Here is a 19,726-nt window from a genome sequence, read left to right on the forward strand (position 1 = left end):
CGTCAGGTCACAGCAAAAAGAAAGCTACAGATACTCAGGAAGAAGCAAGAGGGAGCTGGCTTCTTAAATGATCGTGACCCGTGGGGAGATTTCATTACTCTGAATAATTACAGATTCCTTTGCTACATATGCTGAATAGACATCCTTCTGCAGCTCAAAACAACCATCATCATTGCTTATACTGCGAAAAAGATTCAGAAAACTAGCTCAATCACCCTGTAGGTACAAGCATTTTCAAGGTTACCCAAACAACTGCAGCTGTTCTGTTAGCATGTCCTTCAGCTGCATTAGGAATCATGCTCTGGGCCTGTAAAAAGTGTTCAGCAATGCATGGATGCACAGCGAAGATTTAGAAACATTCATGGATATTTTATGTATTTGGTCTCTGAATATCAAATACTTGAACCGTCTAATACAAATGCCCAAAGTAATATTTCATTCTTATTAAATGCTCTAATAATGAAGGGAATATCATATACTTTATCAAGTACATACAAGCATTGTAGTATTTATACAAAGCATTTAATAATTGTAAATAGGTTTTTATAAATAGATATGTATGTTTTTGTGTATGTATGCACATTTCACAATATTATGTAAAGAGAATTATATAAATTACATAGCTATAATGGATAATTATGAACCAAATTATACTTAACATATAATTAGGTACTACTTTACTGTCCTTTAATACATATTTGCTGCTACCGTCCTCCAGATTTTTGGACTTGGACCAGTTTCAAAACCTACAATTTTTTAAGTCAACAGGAAAAAAAATAATAAATATTTCTTTCACTCTCCATCCCAAATTTGGAATTTTACACCCCAAACCCAAATATAGAGGTCCAGAAACAATTCCCACTGTCACTGTAGCAGCAGGTTAACATTCTGGCACTGCATGCCCTTGCAGTGCTGCCGAGAGGCAGCTTTATCTTGCCTGAAATTGAGATGTAAGGCTTTGACTGGGACACAAATCAGCTGCTTAGCCATCCAACTTACTGGAGCTTAGCACCATGATTTTAAAAATACATGTTTGATCATTTTATACATCTTGTCTCTGTGACTGGAATCACAGTATGCAAAGGTGTCTGGCCTTACGGGTAAAAGGGATAAAACTCCTAATAAAAGTTTTATAACCTTTTTAATGACTTCTTGCATTGTATGATGCATATAGTATTAAGTATTCCACAAAAGAATACCCTGCCTAATAGTTTTCACAGGACTCCTGGAAAGGCCTGCAGAGCTCAGCAACAGCTTTGCCAATTTTGATAATAGCTCACCCCAAACTTACGCTAACAAATCTTTGTAAGACACCACTGCATGACCACTGTTATTAAAAGACAGAGTTGTACTAGAGTGCTAGACAAAAGTACTCGAGAAATTTTTGCAAATTATGGTTCAAGTGATAGCAGTTGTTACAATCTAGACTCAGTTCACCTATACAAGGAAAATCATAACAAAAATAATAAAAATCATAACACTGGTTCAGCATACAGAACCTACTTTAAAATATGTCCCCAGTAAGTTTTCCTTTCTCTTAAAAAATCTAATTTTTAAAATAATTTAATTCAGTATTTGATAGGAAGTCTCATTTCTAGACATTATTGCACAGAGAGAACTTTTGTACACAGTGTTCCCTGCAGAGGTTTTAGAAGGAATACTTAGAGGCATCCACTGTAAAAGATGAGTTTGAAGAAATTCAGGATAAACTTAAAATGTTTAAAACCTTTTGATTCCATATCAGTGAAACCATCAAACTCTTGCTTAGAGGAACACACCCAGTGATTGTCAAAGCAAACAGTTCCTATGCGCTGCAAGATCAGGATTTCCCCTCAGCTATTTTGGATTAACTAAGGCTTTCGGACAAAAACAGTAAACATAAAACAACTCAACAAAAAAAATATAAATGAAATGACACAATGGAAAAAACCCAGGAGTGATTTTGAAAGGCAGGAGAAAAGGAAATGAGAAACAAGGAAGGAGAGGGAAATTGAAGTGAAATATAGCTCCCAAGAACATTTTCCCATTATTTCCTCTAAAATACAGATTTCTTGGAAGCATGAAAATTTTAAGGCATCAAATTCCAAGTCACCACTCAGACTGAGACCTTTGGATGCCAAGTCCTATACCTTGAATTCAACAAAGGCCACTTGGTAGGCTGAGATTTAATTACAGTCAAGCTAGGCAGGTTCCCCCACTTAACCAATGTGCCACCTGGTGCTAGAGAGCTGTCTCATGTCTTTGTAATTGTTACTACAGTCCTAAGGCTAAAACTCATCCAAATTATCTTTTTTTTTTTCCTCCTTCCTTTCCACTGCAACACTCAATCATTAATCATCCAATGCAGAACTGACCTCTTCATTTCCCATTGCCTTTCTGCAAACTCTGAGACAGTTGCTTGTCTTTTTCTGAGTATCAGAATGATGCCAAGCATAAATATTCCCAAGGGGAGTTTGTAAGAATAGCTAGTACCAAAAGTTCATAAGCAAACCTACTATTCACTAACCTCCCTGGGCAGACAAGGCTGGCTGTCCATATAAATACTCTGTCTGTGCCTACACCCACCACCTACCAGCTCAGCTCTGCCTTCCAGGGAGCGTAGCTATTATGCAGCAGTCTGGCCTGGAGGGCTGGTCCCACAGCCCTGAGAGTGTTTTACTTGGTAATGCCTTCCTGTGCTAATATGCTAAAGATTCTAATTTTTTATCTTCTCATTCTTATAAGTTCTCTGTTATTTTTCGTCTGAGCTGCAAACACATGTTTTTGCTTAATATATTTCATTTCTCCTCATCCTATGGAATGTTGTGATCCAGAAGTTATGTTGGATTTCTGACACAGCAAGTTGGCACCAAACAAGTGATTTCACTGCAGGATCATACAGAAAAAAAAAAAAAGTAAGGCCATAGGAAGAAACTGAACTCCCACTTCCAGCACAGCTATCCTCAAATACAACTCCAAAACCATCTTATCTTCTGCAAGACTGACTTCTTTTTAATCAAAATTTACACCTGTCATGACAGTGTTAGCATATGTGAAATAGTGGTTCCAAAGGATATGCACCTAGTAACAGAGCTCAGAACCACGATGTTATAAGCAAGGACAAGTATAGTTTTGAAACCTTTGATCTACATTTCCTGTTTAGCTCCTGTCCACCTCTTCCAGGGCAAGAGTAGCTGTAGTGGATAAAACCCAAGGTCCATCTAGATCAACCACCTAGAGCAGTGGCCAAAAGCAAATGCATACTCAGCAGGGGAAATTTACATGTACATATAGTGCTTCCCCATTTATTATCCCAGTCATCAACCATTTTCAGTTCACAGATCTCCTGAGTAAGTGGTGGTGTCGATGTATTTAGTAACTCTCATTGGATTCTCTTACATAGACACTTCCAGTTTCCAACTAACCTTATATAAAAGCTTAATACCCACATCACACTCAGAGAGGAATTCCACAGATTAACTACATGCCCTGAGGACTACCATTTCATCATCTTTTGCTATCAAAATGTTTTGTTATTAAAATAATCCTTGTACTGGGAGAGAGTGATCTCCCCTCTATGTTCTCATGCCATTCATGATTTCATAGACCTCTACACCATATCACTCTTAGTTGTCTTATCTCCTGGCTGAAGTCCTAATCTACTTAGCTTCACATCTGACATTATTCCTTTGCCTCTTCCTCTATCTGATAACATCATATAAACAAATGTATTACACCCAGGCAGTTTGTGACTCTTTCTTCTTTTTGCTTTTAATATCAAGAAAAAGGAAATCCAAGGTCCAAATCAGGCATCTGAATACTTTGGCAGAAACCCTGGTCAAAAAAATGTAGTCACACCCATATTTGAAAGGAAGCATTTTCATTAAGGGCAAAAGTATTTTTTCCAGCTTTTACCTGCTTTTAAATCTTACTTGAAACTATCAAAGTTTTGGTTAGGTAACAGATGGTGGAGAGATGATTATTTGTTAACACTAATTTATAGTAACAATTTGAGATCTAGATTATGTGCTAGGCCAAAACATTCCTGGAAAAAACATACTGTAATGATTTTCCAGTATTTTTGTCCATAAAATTCAGATTAGATCAGATTAAACCACTGGGGTACTGATTTCAATTTACCAATTAGGCATCGCACAAGTAGCACTTAAATGTTCATATTCAAAAGTATTCTACTTTAGATGAGGAAACTAGGAAGACAGTGTATTTGTTACCCCATAAATAATGCAGGCTCTTCATATAGTTGTGTGGTTAGTGCCTCCTTCTGCACCCTTTTCAAGAGAGGAGAGAGAGGTCTGGATGTGTTGTTCTGCAGAGGGCATCAGCCCAGATCCAGGCAGCTGAGTTCTGAACAAAGAGGCACTGCTGGGTTTTTTGTGCACTGGTTTCCCTGGTTTTTGCAACAACAGTCTCACAAGCTTATGTACACTAAGTAATATTTCAAAATTATGTCACAATGAAGGATAGAAAAAAGGGAAAAGTTATTTACCTAATTTAATCATACAACAAAAGAGATATCAAGCTTTTGAGAATCATCATTCTTCCACGAAGTTTTCACCTGATATAAAAAGACAAAAGGAACAGATAACAGTTTGGAGGGTGGGTGTTATTTCTTTGCCTTCTGTTCTAACCGTCACTTCAATACTTGATTCTAAATAAGGAGATGTGAAAAATAAGTTTTGAAGTTTCACATAGTAAAGGAGGGTTTTACAGGGAAGAGAAAGATTAAAGGAGTAAAGCACAAGAATCAAAAAGAGGTGATTCTTTGGAGAATTTTGAAGCAATCCAGTGTTCAAAAGCAACAGAAACACAAATCTAGCAAGAGGAGCAAAAATACATACTCCAATATATGTAAACAATAAACAAATTTAGAGGAAAGCAAAAGGATAACCTACTAGCTTTCGCTTCTTAGAGAACAGGTTACACTTTTTTTACATTTCGCCCTCTTTTGAAATCATAAAATATAAATGCGTTATTTAATTCACAGGTGACTTAAGGGGCTGTTTCTGAACAGCTGAGACATACAAAAGCAAGGAAAACAAAACATAGTATTTAATCTGTTTCGCCAGCTTTTTGAGGGTTTCTTAGCAAGACTTTCGATGTTTTCATTTTATTCTCCAGATCTGCAAATAATCCCATTTAAGGCACTCTGAGAAACTGAAACTGTATCTGTCTCCAACACCTGCCCAAATACTTTCAAGAGAGGCAATTCCAAATCAACAGCAGCAAGAGATACATTAAGCAGAGAATTTAAAATGAACTGACATGGGTCTTTTATCAATTATTTTGATATAAGCAGCTTCTGAGAGTAGGTTGCACTCCTTTATGTCTTATACCACCAAGCAAACAAATTATATGAAACAATTATTTGTAAAAGATATTCAGAGTATTTAGTACAATTCTTTTATATGCCATGAATTGAATGTGGGATATTTTTTTCAAATTACTTTCCCTTTGGAAAGCATGCTAATTTTGAAAAAGAGAGGGAAATTAGATTCTCTACTAACATGCTAATAACTTTCAAAATCACAGTTCTGCTATGACTGAACAAGACATTACATTCTCTGCTTCCTCTAATTCCCCACACCCAGAAATTAATTCTGAATAGAAATAACCAGAAAATGGTAGGGGTATGGATCTCTGCTAACAGTTCTAACATTGTAGTTGCTAATCACATCAGCAAACACATTACCAGGTTCCTCACCCCTTCCACAAATAGCCCAGGTAAATAAAGAACACAGACATGGGAGGCCCAGGGAGAGAGAACAGAGCAACCTTCCCTGTGTTAAATGGTGGGATATGTTTTTATGGATTACCTCAGACCACTGTGTCTTCTACAGTGCTTCAAAGCACAATAGTCATGTCTGATACTAATGAGTTCAAGACAGACCAGCTGTATTTTGACACGGGGGGGAGGGGGGGGGTAGGATAAAAAGGAAAAGATATTTCCAAATGTTAATCATGCTTTAGTAAAGAATTAGAAATTTGAGTTTTGGTAGACATTGGGTAGGTCTGATTTTCAAAGCAAAAAGTATCCTCTGCACTTTCATGGTAAAGAATCACAAACAGATTCATCCCCAGTAACTAAGGAGCTAGTTTTTGAACGGGCACTCAATATGCACACCTTCTACCAACAGCATCATTGCCTCAGTAATGAAAACAAGGTACCAATGAATTCTCACATTGGCCTCTTTCTAAACACATCTTCCAGTTGCAAGACTCACTAATGACATCTGCTAGTAGCATTATCTGTATGATTTGAAAGCCATGAAATACACAGGGAAGACAGCATGAATGGCATGGTTTTAGATGCTCTCCTCTGGATTTTTCAACAAAGAGTTAAAACTATGTTAACAGAGGATTAACAATGCAAGTTAACAGCCTCTCCTCTCCCTCAAGGGCTACACTGTGGAGTTTGTTGACTGATCTTTGGCATGTGTGCATGCATAAAACAGGAGAAACAAGAAATGACAGCTCAGAAAACTACAATCCCTTTCAGACAGAGCATGTGATGCTGAGAAAAGTATCACCTAACATTACTCAGTTAAACTTCAACAAGAAGGGAAGCTTTTTCCAAAAAATCTCTTTCTAAACAGACCTCATCATTCTTAATCCCATTACTATAGATTTTTCTTGCTTGCTATTTTCTTCATTCGTTCTTTTGTGAGTGACACCTACTTTTTATTTGGCAAGGTGAGCAACTTAAGGGGAGTGAAAATACAAAGGAACTGCACGAGGATATACAGGGAAAAAACTAAGCACAAAGATAACACACCATGAAATCAACAGACCTTAGTTTTGACTGCTTTATCTTGTGTGGGGGACTGGAGCAAACAAAAAGACCTAGATTACCCCAAAAACTACTCCATGTTATAGAGACCTCACCTAGGAACTACATGACATGGAACTTTCAACTGTTAGTCAACAGTGTTCAAAAGCCTTGAACTGACAGAAACAATAAAGATCACCTTATATGCAAGTAAATACCTTAACCACTAATCTCAACAAAATAGAGACTGGACAACACCCTGCTTCAGGATACTTTTGTCAATCAGCAATATAAAAACAAATGCTACTCTACTTTTTCCAATCTATTCCCATCATCTTTTTGATTGGATACATTTTTAAACAGTAGAAATCCAGCCCTGATTTTGTGTCAGCTATTGTACAAGAAACTTTGCCTGAAGAGATATAAAATGCTTAGGTAAACATAGAGCAACTGAAACATACCATTCATTTACATTTTACATACTATTGCTTAAATTTTGCAGGGTTTTCAGATTTAGGAGTCCTCTACCATGCACATTCTAATAGTCTACCATTTTTATCATTTTGTGTTAGTTACAGCAAATGGCTTTCCCTAGAAAGCACAGAGTCTGGAGGTTATGGCAGGCACTGCTAAATAAAGTAAAAGGCATTAGTGAAGAGGACTGTCCATATGCCATAGGAACACTGACAACTATGCTCCCAGCAAGAATAGCTCGAAGGGAGGCATTTGTCAAATTGAGAGACCTGAACAATTCCATGTAATTATCTCTTCTTTTAAGTGATTAAAAAAAATAAATATATACGGCTATTGGAAATGGGGGCATTTGTGCTATATGCTGCTTTCCATGGCCCAAACACAAACCATTGACATGTCACTGCCTTGCTCAATTACACAACAGAATTCTCTAATTCTGGCCACCACAATAGTTGTGTCACTTGTTTCTCAAATGCGTTGGATACTGATCACATGAAAATGACATCACAATACATAAGCACTCTTTTGGAAACATTTCCATGTGTGAAAAGCAGTAAAAGCCATCCAAGATACAGGAGATTTATTAAGACTCAGAAAAATGCATTCATGAATGTGAAAAGAAGCTGCAGTAAGGGTCAGAAGGGAATCGGAAAAAATATGTTGTCTAGGTAGTGGGGTGTGTATGCATGCTTAAATTTACTATTTTCAAGTCTCCTTAACATTGCAGCAGCCCAAAGTTCAGCTTCCATTCAGGTTTACTGAGAAACACATCCTGCAGTGTTCCATGACAGGAAAAAGGATGCGGAACGTCATTTTTCTTAGCCAGAAAAGCTACTTTCCTTAAATGGTAATGCCAATTTTAATCAAAATTTGTATATGCTGTACCATAAGATGAATTTAAAATGTATGACTTAACAAATATTAAAATATTGCTCTTAACATCATATAGTCCTACCATACTTTGCCCTCACTCCTGACACATCTTTAGGCAAATTTTGTGGTGTGAAGCAGATATTTTGCAGTTCTATTTTTATGCCCCATCAGACACAATATAGAAAAAAATATATTTAGATTCTGGATCTCTTCCAAAAAATGCATATGATATTTCATGGTTTCAAACCCTGGCAAGCATTCAGACCTTTGTCTAGTTTCCTGTAAAGTTTTCATTTACAAGTCTTAAGGCATTACTATCACAATCGGTAAATTTCAGAAGAGACTCCAAAAATTAAATAGTTAAGAAACTCATATGCCTTCTCATCTTTTGGAGTGATTCAATTCCAGTCAGTCTCCTGGATTAACTTGCTTCTACAGGTAAGTAGAAGATTTAGTTCCAATAATCTAAGTTTGGTCCATACAGAATTATAGCTATTACTACTATTTGCAAGACTTCTTTTTACGGAAAAAAATACTCATTCACATTTACTAGCTTTCTCATTATTCTTCATATGCTCCTTTCATCTTAGTTTGGAGCTCATGTTAGAAGCAGGACAAACATCCCTTAAAGTAATATGCACTAATAATGCAAATAATTACATGTTAATAGTGAGAAACAATAACTGACCTCTTACCTTGCACATCCCAACATGCATTGTACTTGGATGGCTACTACACCTACTACCAGGTATGTAGATGTCTTTTTTTTTTTTAATTTTAATCCCAATTTAAAAAAGAAGTCATTTTGTTCAACTGGGAATCACTCTTTCAGTTTTACTTTTCAGTAAGAAAACTTAAGTATCTCAGGTCAAATCTAAAAGTGTTTTGGTTTGCCTGCTGAAAGTAACCACAAAACATTTTACAAGAAACTTTGCTATATTACAGTTCAGTGATATTTACAAACCCAGCCTTCAGTTACAGTCTTTTCTCACAGAAACATCATTAACGCAAAGTAAGGAAAGGTGAAGGGCTGAACCTCCTCCAGAGTATCAAGAAGTCACAATAACTTCTTTTGCTTGTGATTACAATGTTGGTCTGTGTGACAGTAATTTATGATAGCACATGGATCACTGTGGCCATGTTGATTGCCTTTCCTGAAATAATTCATGTTAAAGTAGGATCTTCAGAAAAAAAGGAAATTAAGTCAGCAACTCCCTCAACCTGGGTAAGGGCTAATTGTCCAAACAGAAATTCTTTGAAGTTTCAGAAAGATCTTGGCACTCTTAGCTGCAACTAGCACAGGAAAGTTTTTAGTAGTTTTCTTTTGTTGTTTTTGTAAACTGACCTATGAAACTTTGCAGTTCCCTTCGATCATATCACTGAGTCACTGGTATGACATTTTTAGCAAGAGTCTGTTGTAGAAGCCAAGCTCTTCAGACACTCCTCCAAATCATTGCATGGATTAAGGCATTGAAGCAGTTCTTTGTCTAATAACACAACAGATTCTATTGGAACTTTTAACTTTTGACAGCCATGAACAAGTTCAAACTGTATTTTTAATACCCTCTCTCAGACTTACTGGCTGGCAAGCCAAAAAATCACCCATTAAAGCACCGTAGCACACTCACGATTGATGTATAAAGAAAACAGCTATTTATTAGACTTGTTTTCTGCAGTATGTACAAACAATATGGAGAGTGACAAAGTGCTTTTGCATTGTGCTAACACTGAGAGAGCAAAAAGAAAATGAAAACAGGGCATAAAACAAAGAAAGGATGTATACAATGGAACAAGCACAAGTTACTTATTTTTTTTTCTTTGTGCTAAAAATAGAACACAATGCTTATCTTTCTGTAGAGCCTACTCACCAAAATCTGAATAAACCAGAGGTTAAAAATATGAACATAATTAACAATTCTTCCGAATTTTCAGTTCTTTAACTTTGATGCACTTTCTCCTAATATTACTTTGTTCAGAAATGGAATCCTTGCCCCACAAAAAGAAACAAACAAAAAAGCCAACAAAAAAACCCCCAACCCAAAACCAACAGAAATGCTCCTAAGTAGACATTGTAACAGAGAAATGATCAGACTCAGTCCTAGCTAGCTATCAGAGTTATAAGTGCCATTAAAGAAAAATGTGAGATACTGAAGCTAAGAATTTTGACAACCAAGCCTTCACTAACTTTGAAGCTTTTTAAATTCTAGCCTTTGTAAAAGGCTGAACAACTTTCTACAATAATGTTTGCTAGCTATGAAACATAACATTGCCTGGAGTTACTTGTAATGCACAATAATAAGCAACAAATAGAAAACAGTGCACATCCACTGCAGTTCAGTTTGGGAGTTTTCTTGCCAGAATTGCCATCACTAAATACGCTTGCAGCATAAAGGCTCATCTGTAAATGTATCAGAAGTACCTTGTGAACTTACCAAAATCTTATCCAGACGACAGCGTCATAGAACCTCAGGATACATTTGCAGTTATAATACAGAAATGAATATGCTATGATTTCAGATGTTTTCTGAAAACATTTACAGACATAAGAGTTGTGACGTACAAAAAAAAATCAAATGTACTGACTTAGAAGACAATATAATATTTCTAATATTAATGTTATACTAAGGAACTTCTATAGAAGAAAAATAGAAGAACTAAAATTTAACTAATGTGAGTTCTGTTCCAACACTCCTCATTTTAACTTCCTTCTCAGTGAATAAAATACTTCATTTTTGTCTCTGATAATATTTCATGATTTGCTATGTCTAATTAAAACAAAAGCCTCCTCCTTGACCATTTCAGTGTGCCGCTGAGCAGCTGTTGCAGCTCAAATTGGTATCACCCAAACTTAGTAATAAAGAGCTATGCACACTATTCTGTATGTGGTTAATAAGTGCCCTCACTTATTGGCACTAACATTTTCTCTTCCTACTGAAAACATCTTCCCTGATGCATCTTGGAATTACATTTTCCCTTCTTACAGCCAGATCACAGCAGTGACTCATAGTCAGTTTTGTTATTGATTACTACAGTCAAGTCTTTTTACCCTTGTGTCACTTCCAATTTATGAGCTCCATTTATAGAGAAATTCCTATCAACTGTATGACCTTGCACTTCATAGTTGGAGATTTCTACCTGTTTCTGTTGCTGTATTTTCAAGGTCATTTAGCTCTTAGTTTAACATTTTGGTCTCCTCGTTATTAGCAAATGCCTGCCAAATTTTGTCCATCTTGTGCCTTTCCTGCCTGCTTTTTAAATGAAAAGATTAAAACAAGATTAGCCAAAAAACAGTCCCCAAAGAACTCTATTAGTAAACTCTCTCCACTCTCAAATTCTCCCAACACAACTATAATCTCTCATTTGTCTGGTTCGTCACACAGTAACTTTTCTTCTACTATTTCCCATTTTTTCTAGCTGAGTAATAACTTATTATGCAGGTTATTTTCAGATAAATAAAGAGCCTGAAGACTTATTGGAAAGAAAAACCAGGCTTACATGTCAAAATGTGCTTTTTGTAAGCTTCTGCTTTATTTTACTCCATTTTTCAGCAATTTCCTCTATATTCATGTTTTTTCTTCTAAGCTCATGATGTTGATTATTGCCCCTTTTTCAGGACAAGGGGCAACGGGTACAAACTGCGACACAGGCAGCTCCATCTGAAAGTGAGGAAGAACTTCTTTACCATGAGCACGACACAGCCCTGGCACAGGCTGCCAGAGGGGCTGTGGACTCTCCTTCTCTGGAGACATCCAAAACCCACCTGGACGCAACACTGTGCAATGTGCTCTAGGTGAACCTGCTTTAGCAGAGAGTTGGACTAAACGATCTTCAGAAGTCCCTTCCAGCCTAACAATTCTGTGATAAGACCACAGCTCACCCTGCCCCCACTTTCTTAAATACAGATACCAGCCCAGGTACTTAAAAGACTGCAGAAAATGCTGTCCTATGTGTACCAAGTTGTTTTATCTAAAAACAAAACCACCAAAACCACTGCATCTGGAACAAGAACATTTTGCCTTGCCTTTTTAGAGAAAAAGAATCATTTATGATGCGAACTAATAGTTTTAAGCAGTCACTTAAGTCTCTAAGCAGACTTAAAACCCTGAATATAATGGTTATTTTAGTGTAATGATGCTCGCTCAGCAATTACTGGCAAATGCACATTAGTAAAATATGCACTGCAGAGTTAATAGCCTATGAATGTTCTTGCCTGTGCACGCACTAATACTGTGAAGTTGCAACACCTGTACAGTGTTTTTAAAATACTTATATATTCTACAAGGGCCCATAGCAATAAGATCAGTATTTCCTATGTAATTGTTGATGTTCAAATAGATGGACAAAGAGGCACATTTAGACTATCTCTAACTTTGAAAGAGATCACTTTTTTGACTCAAAATGTACAGCTTAGGCCCACCTGGAGTTGGCAGCAATTATACATAGCTAGAGTTTCAACCTTACTAGTTCACTCTGTCTTATAAACTGCGTCTCACTAGTAACTTCCTCAGGTTTTAGATTCCATCCTATTATGACTGTTATGAATTTCGTTTCAGAGGCACTGGGACCACAGAGCCAGCACACTAGAACAAGGAAAGATCAGCAGAACTTAGAAACCAAATTTCGACTTTATACAGATACAAATGAAGAAGGCTGTCAGATTTTTTTTAATCAGTTGGACACTCTTGACAAATGCAGTTTCAATGCCTCTCTTCCTCTGGTGATGATAGTCCATGGCTGGTCGGTATGAACTCACATTTTATTTTTAATTCAAACTACATCTGATTTGATACACTTTCCTTCTTATTACGCTAGTGCCAAAGGTAACTTCAGAAGAAAGGTTGTGACTGGACAGATAGATCTCCCTGGTAGCAATCATGTCTTGAAATATTACTAAGTGGATGTCCCCCATTGAGATTCTGAAGGAGCAGACTACAAGCAATTCTCCTTGTGGGAGTCCCATGCCAAAGATTACATTCCGCCCTTGTTTAAAGCCAGCAGAGTTTGAACAAGTAGTTGAATTAATGTGCTCTACCTTTGGAGCACTGAATACCAGTTTAATTTCTCTGATATGTTCACTGCCAGATATTTACAGATTTATTGAAAAGAAGCGCACACAATCTCACCACACCTTCCTCAGAGATACACCTTTAAAGTGAGCTTCCCTATAAGCCCCTTCAGCTGAAAATGAAGCCTTCAACATCAATGAATTATCACTGAACTGCTTCCAGTTAAACTGTAAAAAAAATCCACCATGAAAACTTTTTTTCAAAAGCATAACAGTGATTTTTCATCAGCTTCTCAGTTGAAAAAGAAACAAAAGAAAAGGCAGGATAAGAAAAAACACCATTTTAACAGCTCTTTGATTCTCATAGAGCCAATGTCATCACATAAGGTGGCAAAACAGATATTTTTTGCACACCTGCATATATGCAGAGAAACTTTGAATACCCCCTGTGATGCACACAACTTTCTCAACAAATAACAGCAGAGATGACTTTGGATGAAATGTTGCCCTAGATTACTTTAGGCAAGCCTCACAAATAAAAATTTGTTCAAAACCTGTAACTCCTCAAAGACAACCCATGGACCTGAGACTGCTGGCATTGAAGTTTATCATTCACATTATATTAATTTGCAGAGGTATTGGTCTCTTAGAGGAATATGGATGGAAACCCAGCACTGAGACTCCCAAATTCTGGAAAAACACTGGAAGAGATAAGGATGTTCTATCAATAGAAGAAATAAATGTAACTAGAGCAACAATTAAATCCAATAGATTAAATAATAACTCTGGTCCATCAAATAAGAAGCAGTGTTTGACGCTAATAAGGAATTTGTGATCAGGTCCTTAAAATAAGAATCACAAAAAAAAAAAAAAAGCAGATCTCAACATGGACAGCTGTAGAAGGTAAATACCCGCTGGTCTGCAATCCTTCAGCTTCCCTCCCTCTCTAGTCCTTCTAGCCTAAATTTACAGGGACAGATGCTCTTGAACGAAATCAGAAATTTTCTGGACATTTCACCCTCTCTTTTTAATTAATACCAGTCAACTCAGGATGAGTGAAAATATTTAGGAACATCATTTCACTGGTAAGAGTTCACATTACAAGACATAAATTATTATACAGCTCTTATATTGATTCTTCATTTTTTTTTGTCCACGAAAACCCAAAGATCCTCAGCACTGAAGCATGCTGAAGCCCCTAAAATCTAGTTATGAGCTTTAAGCCCTCCTTGTTTATATTACAGTTTTACCTTGAGCTTTTCACAATAAATGTTTGGCAGAGACTGCATTCCCTCAAGAATGGTTTGCTTTTTTTTTTTCAACAAAACAGGTGGATGGGATTTTAGAAGGTTGGATTTGGAAAATGGCAGCAGCTCTGAAGTCTCAGCATAAACAAATCAATGTGATCATTGCAGACTGGCTTACATCTGCTCACCAGCACTATCCCATTGCTGTACAGAATACCCGCTACATAGGACAGGAGATAGCAGATTTCCTGGAATGGCTGGAGGTAAGAGCCCCCAGATTAACACACATTTCTCTGGAAAAGACCTATGTACCTGTTCTTCTGCTTCTACCACCTTTCTGAAATACTACGACAGTTATCGCTATTCATTTCAATCACTTATGTTTCTTTAGCACATTGCAAATTTTTCTGCCATAAACTTTCATGTGACTTCATAAAACATTCATCAAGCAAGAGAAAAAAGCAAGTAGTCTTGTTTATTAAAATATTTTGATGTATCTTTAAAAGCAAGATAATTTCATGCTGCTATAGCTTTTCAATTAGCATGTGTGCAGACAGCTGACAGTCCCACACTTTGAAAGCAGGAACACATTATTATTTGCAAGTGGTTAGATCACTAAAATGGGTTTACGTTATCTGTGCTTAATTTCTGCTTTTAATGCAGAAATCAAGCATGACATCATGTCTTGATTTTTGCCTTAGTTCCCCAAAGATTATTCTACAATAATGGCTTAGAGATCCAGAATGTAAAGGGAGAGCTTTCTAGAGGACAGCATGCCTCACAAAGCAGATGACATGGAGGCAGTAGTGAGACAGAGCCCCGCTGATGTAGTGACTCCTTATCAAAACTCCCGCTATGTAGGAAGCAGTGGCCATGGCTGCACTGAGAAGGCTGCAGGTAAGTCTGCAATGGATCACTGGTCTCCAGCGCTATTTAATAAAAGACAGAAAGCAAACGCTAGAATGAGGATCACTCACGCAAACTAGGCACCCTAAGCAACTCTTATTTCATCTGTCTCTAGTACTAATATAAGCTACCTAATCTGAAATGAAGTTATACATCCGTACCTCACAATGAATATTTGAATACATTAATTTAAACACCGTGAGGCCTAAGGTGGAAGGGAAATACACTACAAAGCTGAAATATTTGTAGCAAATACTGTTGAAGGGCTAAGCTGCTTTCAACAGGAATAGCAGGGCTAGAAGAAGTTGTCAAGACACCATGCCCAGTTAGGGACAACAGGCACAAGAGAGCAGGCAGAAAAGCCAGAGTCACTATTTTTTATTGTGACATTACAAGAAACCTTAGCTCTTGGTCAAATGTAGTTTAAGTTGCTGGAGCCTGAAGTCACATTTTGAAGCTGTTTAATTATTGAATGAATTGGTGGACTTTGTCCAGTTCCCAGGAGAACACACCACGTTGTCAACAACAGAGACACTCTGTGATTTCTCCAGTGTCAGCAAACAAATCGAGGCTTGAAAAAAATGACTCCTTGCTCCAGCACTGTAGGTAGCTTATCTTGTACCATGATATGTTCCTGGATTTAAACATACCATAAATCTTCAAAGCATTCAGTTGAGCAGTATCAGTGCTCAAGCAGTAAACCTTCCTTCTATTGAGAAACACCCCACCTGAGTTTAGCAGTTAAAAACCCCTTCATTCCAACCCCCATAACTATCTTTCCACTATGCTTCTGTCTGCGTACAGGCTGGCGAGGATATGAAATATCCTTAATGGATGTAACAAAAACTGCAGTGATGTGCAACATTTTAATGAAGTGCTCTTAGTCCAAGAGTTAATAGGGCATGATCAGTAACAATCTCAATAGCATTCATCTCAGTAACACCAGCTAAGAAAATTGGTCAGATCTTCTGATTTTTAAGAGTTGCCTCTCTCCAAAGAAGATTGCCAAGTTTAACCTCATCTTCACAAGAAACAGGTATCAAGACTGCAAAGCCACTCCACTGGGACAGGCAATATCCACAATTAAAACAAAACAGAGGTTTGCCTATCCTGCAAGAAAAATATACCACATTTTTCTTTACAAGTCAGAAAAACTTTGAGCCTTGCAGCTCAAGTGAAATGCTTAAGATCCAGGTAGTATTGATTAGGTAGAAAGAAGGGCCTGAGGCCAACTCTGCTTCAATAGGTGTGTTTCAGATCAGATACCCAGTTTGTACAAACCAGTCCAAGAAACATCACTGTTGTATCACTCAGCATGTCTGATCAATGTTTTGATACTTTGGCTTCCAATTTGGTTTGTGCTAGTAACTCAGGCAAAAAAAAAAGCAAGGCACTTTATATAAGGATTGTTTTACACTGAAGTTAAAGGACAGATATCTATTTTATAGTCATAGGAAAGTCAAATGCTGCAGATGAAAGGCACTGCACATTTGCATCAGTTGCAACAAACAGCAACAAAAATCCTACTATCTGTGTCGGTTTTCCTGAGCATAGTGCATAAGTCGCAGTCCCCAAAGGTGTAGCATTTTCCGGCTGCATGAAAAGGAGGCAAGAAATAGCATTCAGCCAGTGAAGAAATCTGGTGTGTGATCCATGCACCTCACTTGACCTCCATCATCAACACACACACATTTCTTGTGTTGTAATCCATGGTATTCCTAGCTTGTAGTATTTCACTGTTTACTTTTCATATTTTCTACATCTAAATCAAGCTCCTGCTATCTTGCAGGAATCCATTCAATTTTCCAGAAGCAATGCTCATCTAATTGGGTACAGCCTAGGAGCTCATGTTTCAGGATTTGCTGGAAGTTATATCAGTGGTACAAACAAGATTGGAAGAATTACAGGTAAAAGACTTACAGTTTTAAGAAATGTTAACAGTCAACTGATTTAAGTTACATAGACATTTGATATATCAATGTCATATAAAATATTTAGCTGTTGAATAGTAATATTTGCCACAGTTTAGAAGTTTCATCCCAGTGGTTTAGAAATTAGCAATGAAAACACTTTTCAAAACAAAGTATCATACTATTTATAGCTTCATTCTTTCCTACCTCAGTCCAAATTATGACACAGAGAATATACAAGCGTGGAGACTACACATCAAATCAAAGACTTGAGATGCATGTTGTTTGAATTCATCTTGTATCCATTTCCACTAACACCTTAAACTAAATGTTAGTCACTATCTTGACCCAAAGCCATTCAAACACACTGTTCATTGTTATCAACTCATTTTAAATAGAAAATTACGTTAAGGAAATTGTCTAATTGCGCTTGAACTTTTAATTGCAGTGCATTGCTCAGAGTGAAATTAAGTCAGTTCTCCCGTGGCAAAAATGATAGCCCTGGATTAGAGTATCCCTAAGAGATGCTTAAAGTAAACAAAGTTAACCATAACACTTGGTTGTTTTGACTAGTGGCATTTTGAACCTTCTGTAATGCTTTGTAACTGTACTAATTATAAATGTAATGAAAACACATTTATAAGGTTATTGATACACTGTATACGGTATCACATCTCATGCACAGTGACAGCTTAAAAAAAACCCAACCAAACCAAAAATAAAACCGAAGTGTGTTTTACACAAGGCCCGTTATCAGCTATGTTTTAAGTTATCAGAGAAAACATTTTACTTCAATCCGATTTGGGAGGGAGGCAAATACACATGACTGTAGTTTGAAGTCCCAACTCTAATCTTGGATTCATTGCCACATACCATCGCCTTACACAATCAGCTCCTGTGACGGTGCCTGCATGCTGAGAAGCCAATTTTAAACAATGTGTCATGATATTACACCTGTGTATACGCTGAAGGACTTCAGTTCATCAGCACTGCTTGTTCAAACCATATTAGTACATCAAACCTTGATAATGGATAAGTACAAAAAACATTAAACCACTATTTATTGCAACAGCTATACACATTCTTCAGGAAAAACTATTCAGACTTGTAATGATAAGCTCCAAAAGTTCATAGTGATAAAAGCTATTAAAAATTAAATCAAAATGTACACCTTCAGGGTGACGTCCCTACTTGTAGCCTGTGTTATTAGTCTTGTCCAGTTACACCTATCCAACTACTTTAGTCCATAGTATCAAATGAAGAATCTCAAATTTAGAAGCTTGTCCTCAAAACTGAAGGCAGCTTTAAACTAAGCAGGCAGTTCTTTTCCATAAATCAGTTCACAACCAAAAAGAGCACCATACTAAAACATCTAGCAAACTAAAAATTAGCAAGTCTCCCTAAATGGTATATTATTTTCTGAATACTGTAATAATTTGCCTTGAAAAATTCTTAAGGTGAAAAAATTTTATAAACACCACCTAGCAGACATATAGCTCTTTTAAGCAGTAAGTGTAACTTTATATCAGGTCCCAAGTGTGGGTTAGATGTCAAACTTGTTGTGGGACTGTCTTCAAAAGGGCCTCTGAAATGCATGACCTCTAGAGTATGAAAGAACAAAATTAAGTAAACATCACTTAAGTGACAAAGCAGTAGCAAGCATGGTTTGTCTATAACAAACACATCTATCTCTGGGCCTGTGTCCTTGCGCATGTAGCAGTTACTGTTTATTACAGTGACTGTGTTTACTTTACCTTTTGGTGTAACCATGTACCCTCTGCATGACAAGTGTTCCTAGCATTGTTCCCATCAAAAGACCTTGTAAAGTAAGAGCGCTGTCTGTTTTTAAATATTTATCACAGACTTTTCTCATGACAGTAGAAGAACAGCCCATTCTGCACTATATCACAACTGGATTATTTGCATTTATTGCAGGCCTTGACCCTGCCGGTCCCTTGTTTGAAGGAATGTCACCAACAGATCGTTTATCTCCAGATGATGCAAACTTTGTAGATGCAATTCATACATTCACTAAACAGCACATGGGTCTCAGTGTTGGCATCAAGCAGCCTGTGGCTCATTTCGACTTTTATCCCAACGGAGGCACCTTTCAACCTGGCTGTCACATCATGCATGTTTATAACCACATTGCACAATATGGGATCACTGGTAAGAACCAATGGCACAAAACAGGAAGAAGCATTGCAACTGCACTCACAGTATCTCTGGGAAACTTTACGGATCTCTATGGTCTTAAACAGTATCTGATGGGAATATTACCTCCCATTATACGCAAGGAAATTTCTTTTCTAGAAATTGGTGATCTGATTTTTACTTGTATTGAGTTCAAACTGTTCTGACTCCAGTAAGAAATCTGGCTGCCTAGCACTTCTGAAAACGAGTCCATCAGCATCAAGCTGTCAAGCACTTCTGAATAATTTCAAAGGTATTTGTTTTAGTGGTAGAGGAAATGAGAAAACATCTTCTAATTAAGCCAGATTCATCTAGTGTGTAATTAATTATTTCAAATCAAACAAAACACAGG

At 37.0% G+C, this 19,726-nt stretch overlaps 1 protein-coding gene across 5 annotated transcripts in view; it reads left to right on the forward strand.

Moving 5' to 3' along the window:
• LIPC (lipase C, hepatic type) overlaps positions 1-19,726 on the forward strand; it is a 63,748-nt gene that overhangs the window by 33,843 nt on the left and 10,179 nt on the right. For 2 of the 5 annotated variants that reach the window (XM_040600597.1, XM_040600600.1), the window contains exons 2-6: positions 8,850-8,861; positions 12,667-12,854; positions 14,449-14,628; positions 17,061-17,178; positions 19,117-19,350. In XM_040600597.1, coding sequence (XP_040456531.1) covers positions 8,850-8,861; positions 12,667-12,854; positions 14,449-14,628; positions 17,061-17,178; positions 19,117-19,350 — 732 coding nt within the window. The remainder of the gene's footprint in view (positions 1-8,849; positions 8,862-12,666; positions 12,855-14,448; positions 14,629-17,060; positions 17,179-19,116; positions 19,351-19,726) is intronic. The other 3 variants (XM_040600598.1, XM_040600599.1, XM_040600601.1) reach the window with 2 other exon arrangements.

This window comes from Falco naumanni, chromosome 7 (assembly GCF_017639655.2).
Source record: "Falco naumanni isolate bFalNau1 chromosome 7, bFalNau1.pat, whole genome shotgun sequence".
Classification (NCBI taxonomy): Eukaryota; Metazoa; Chordata; class Aves; order Falconiformes; family Falconidae; genus Falco; species Falco naumanni.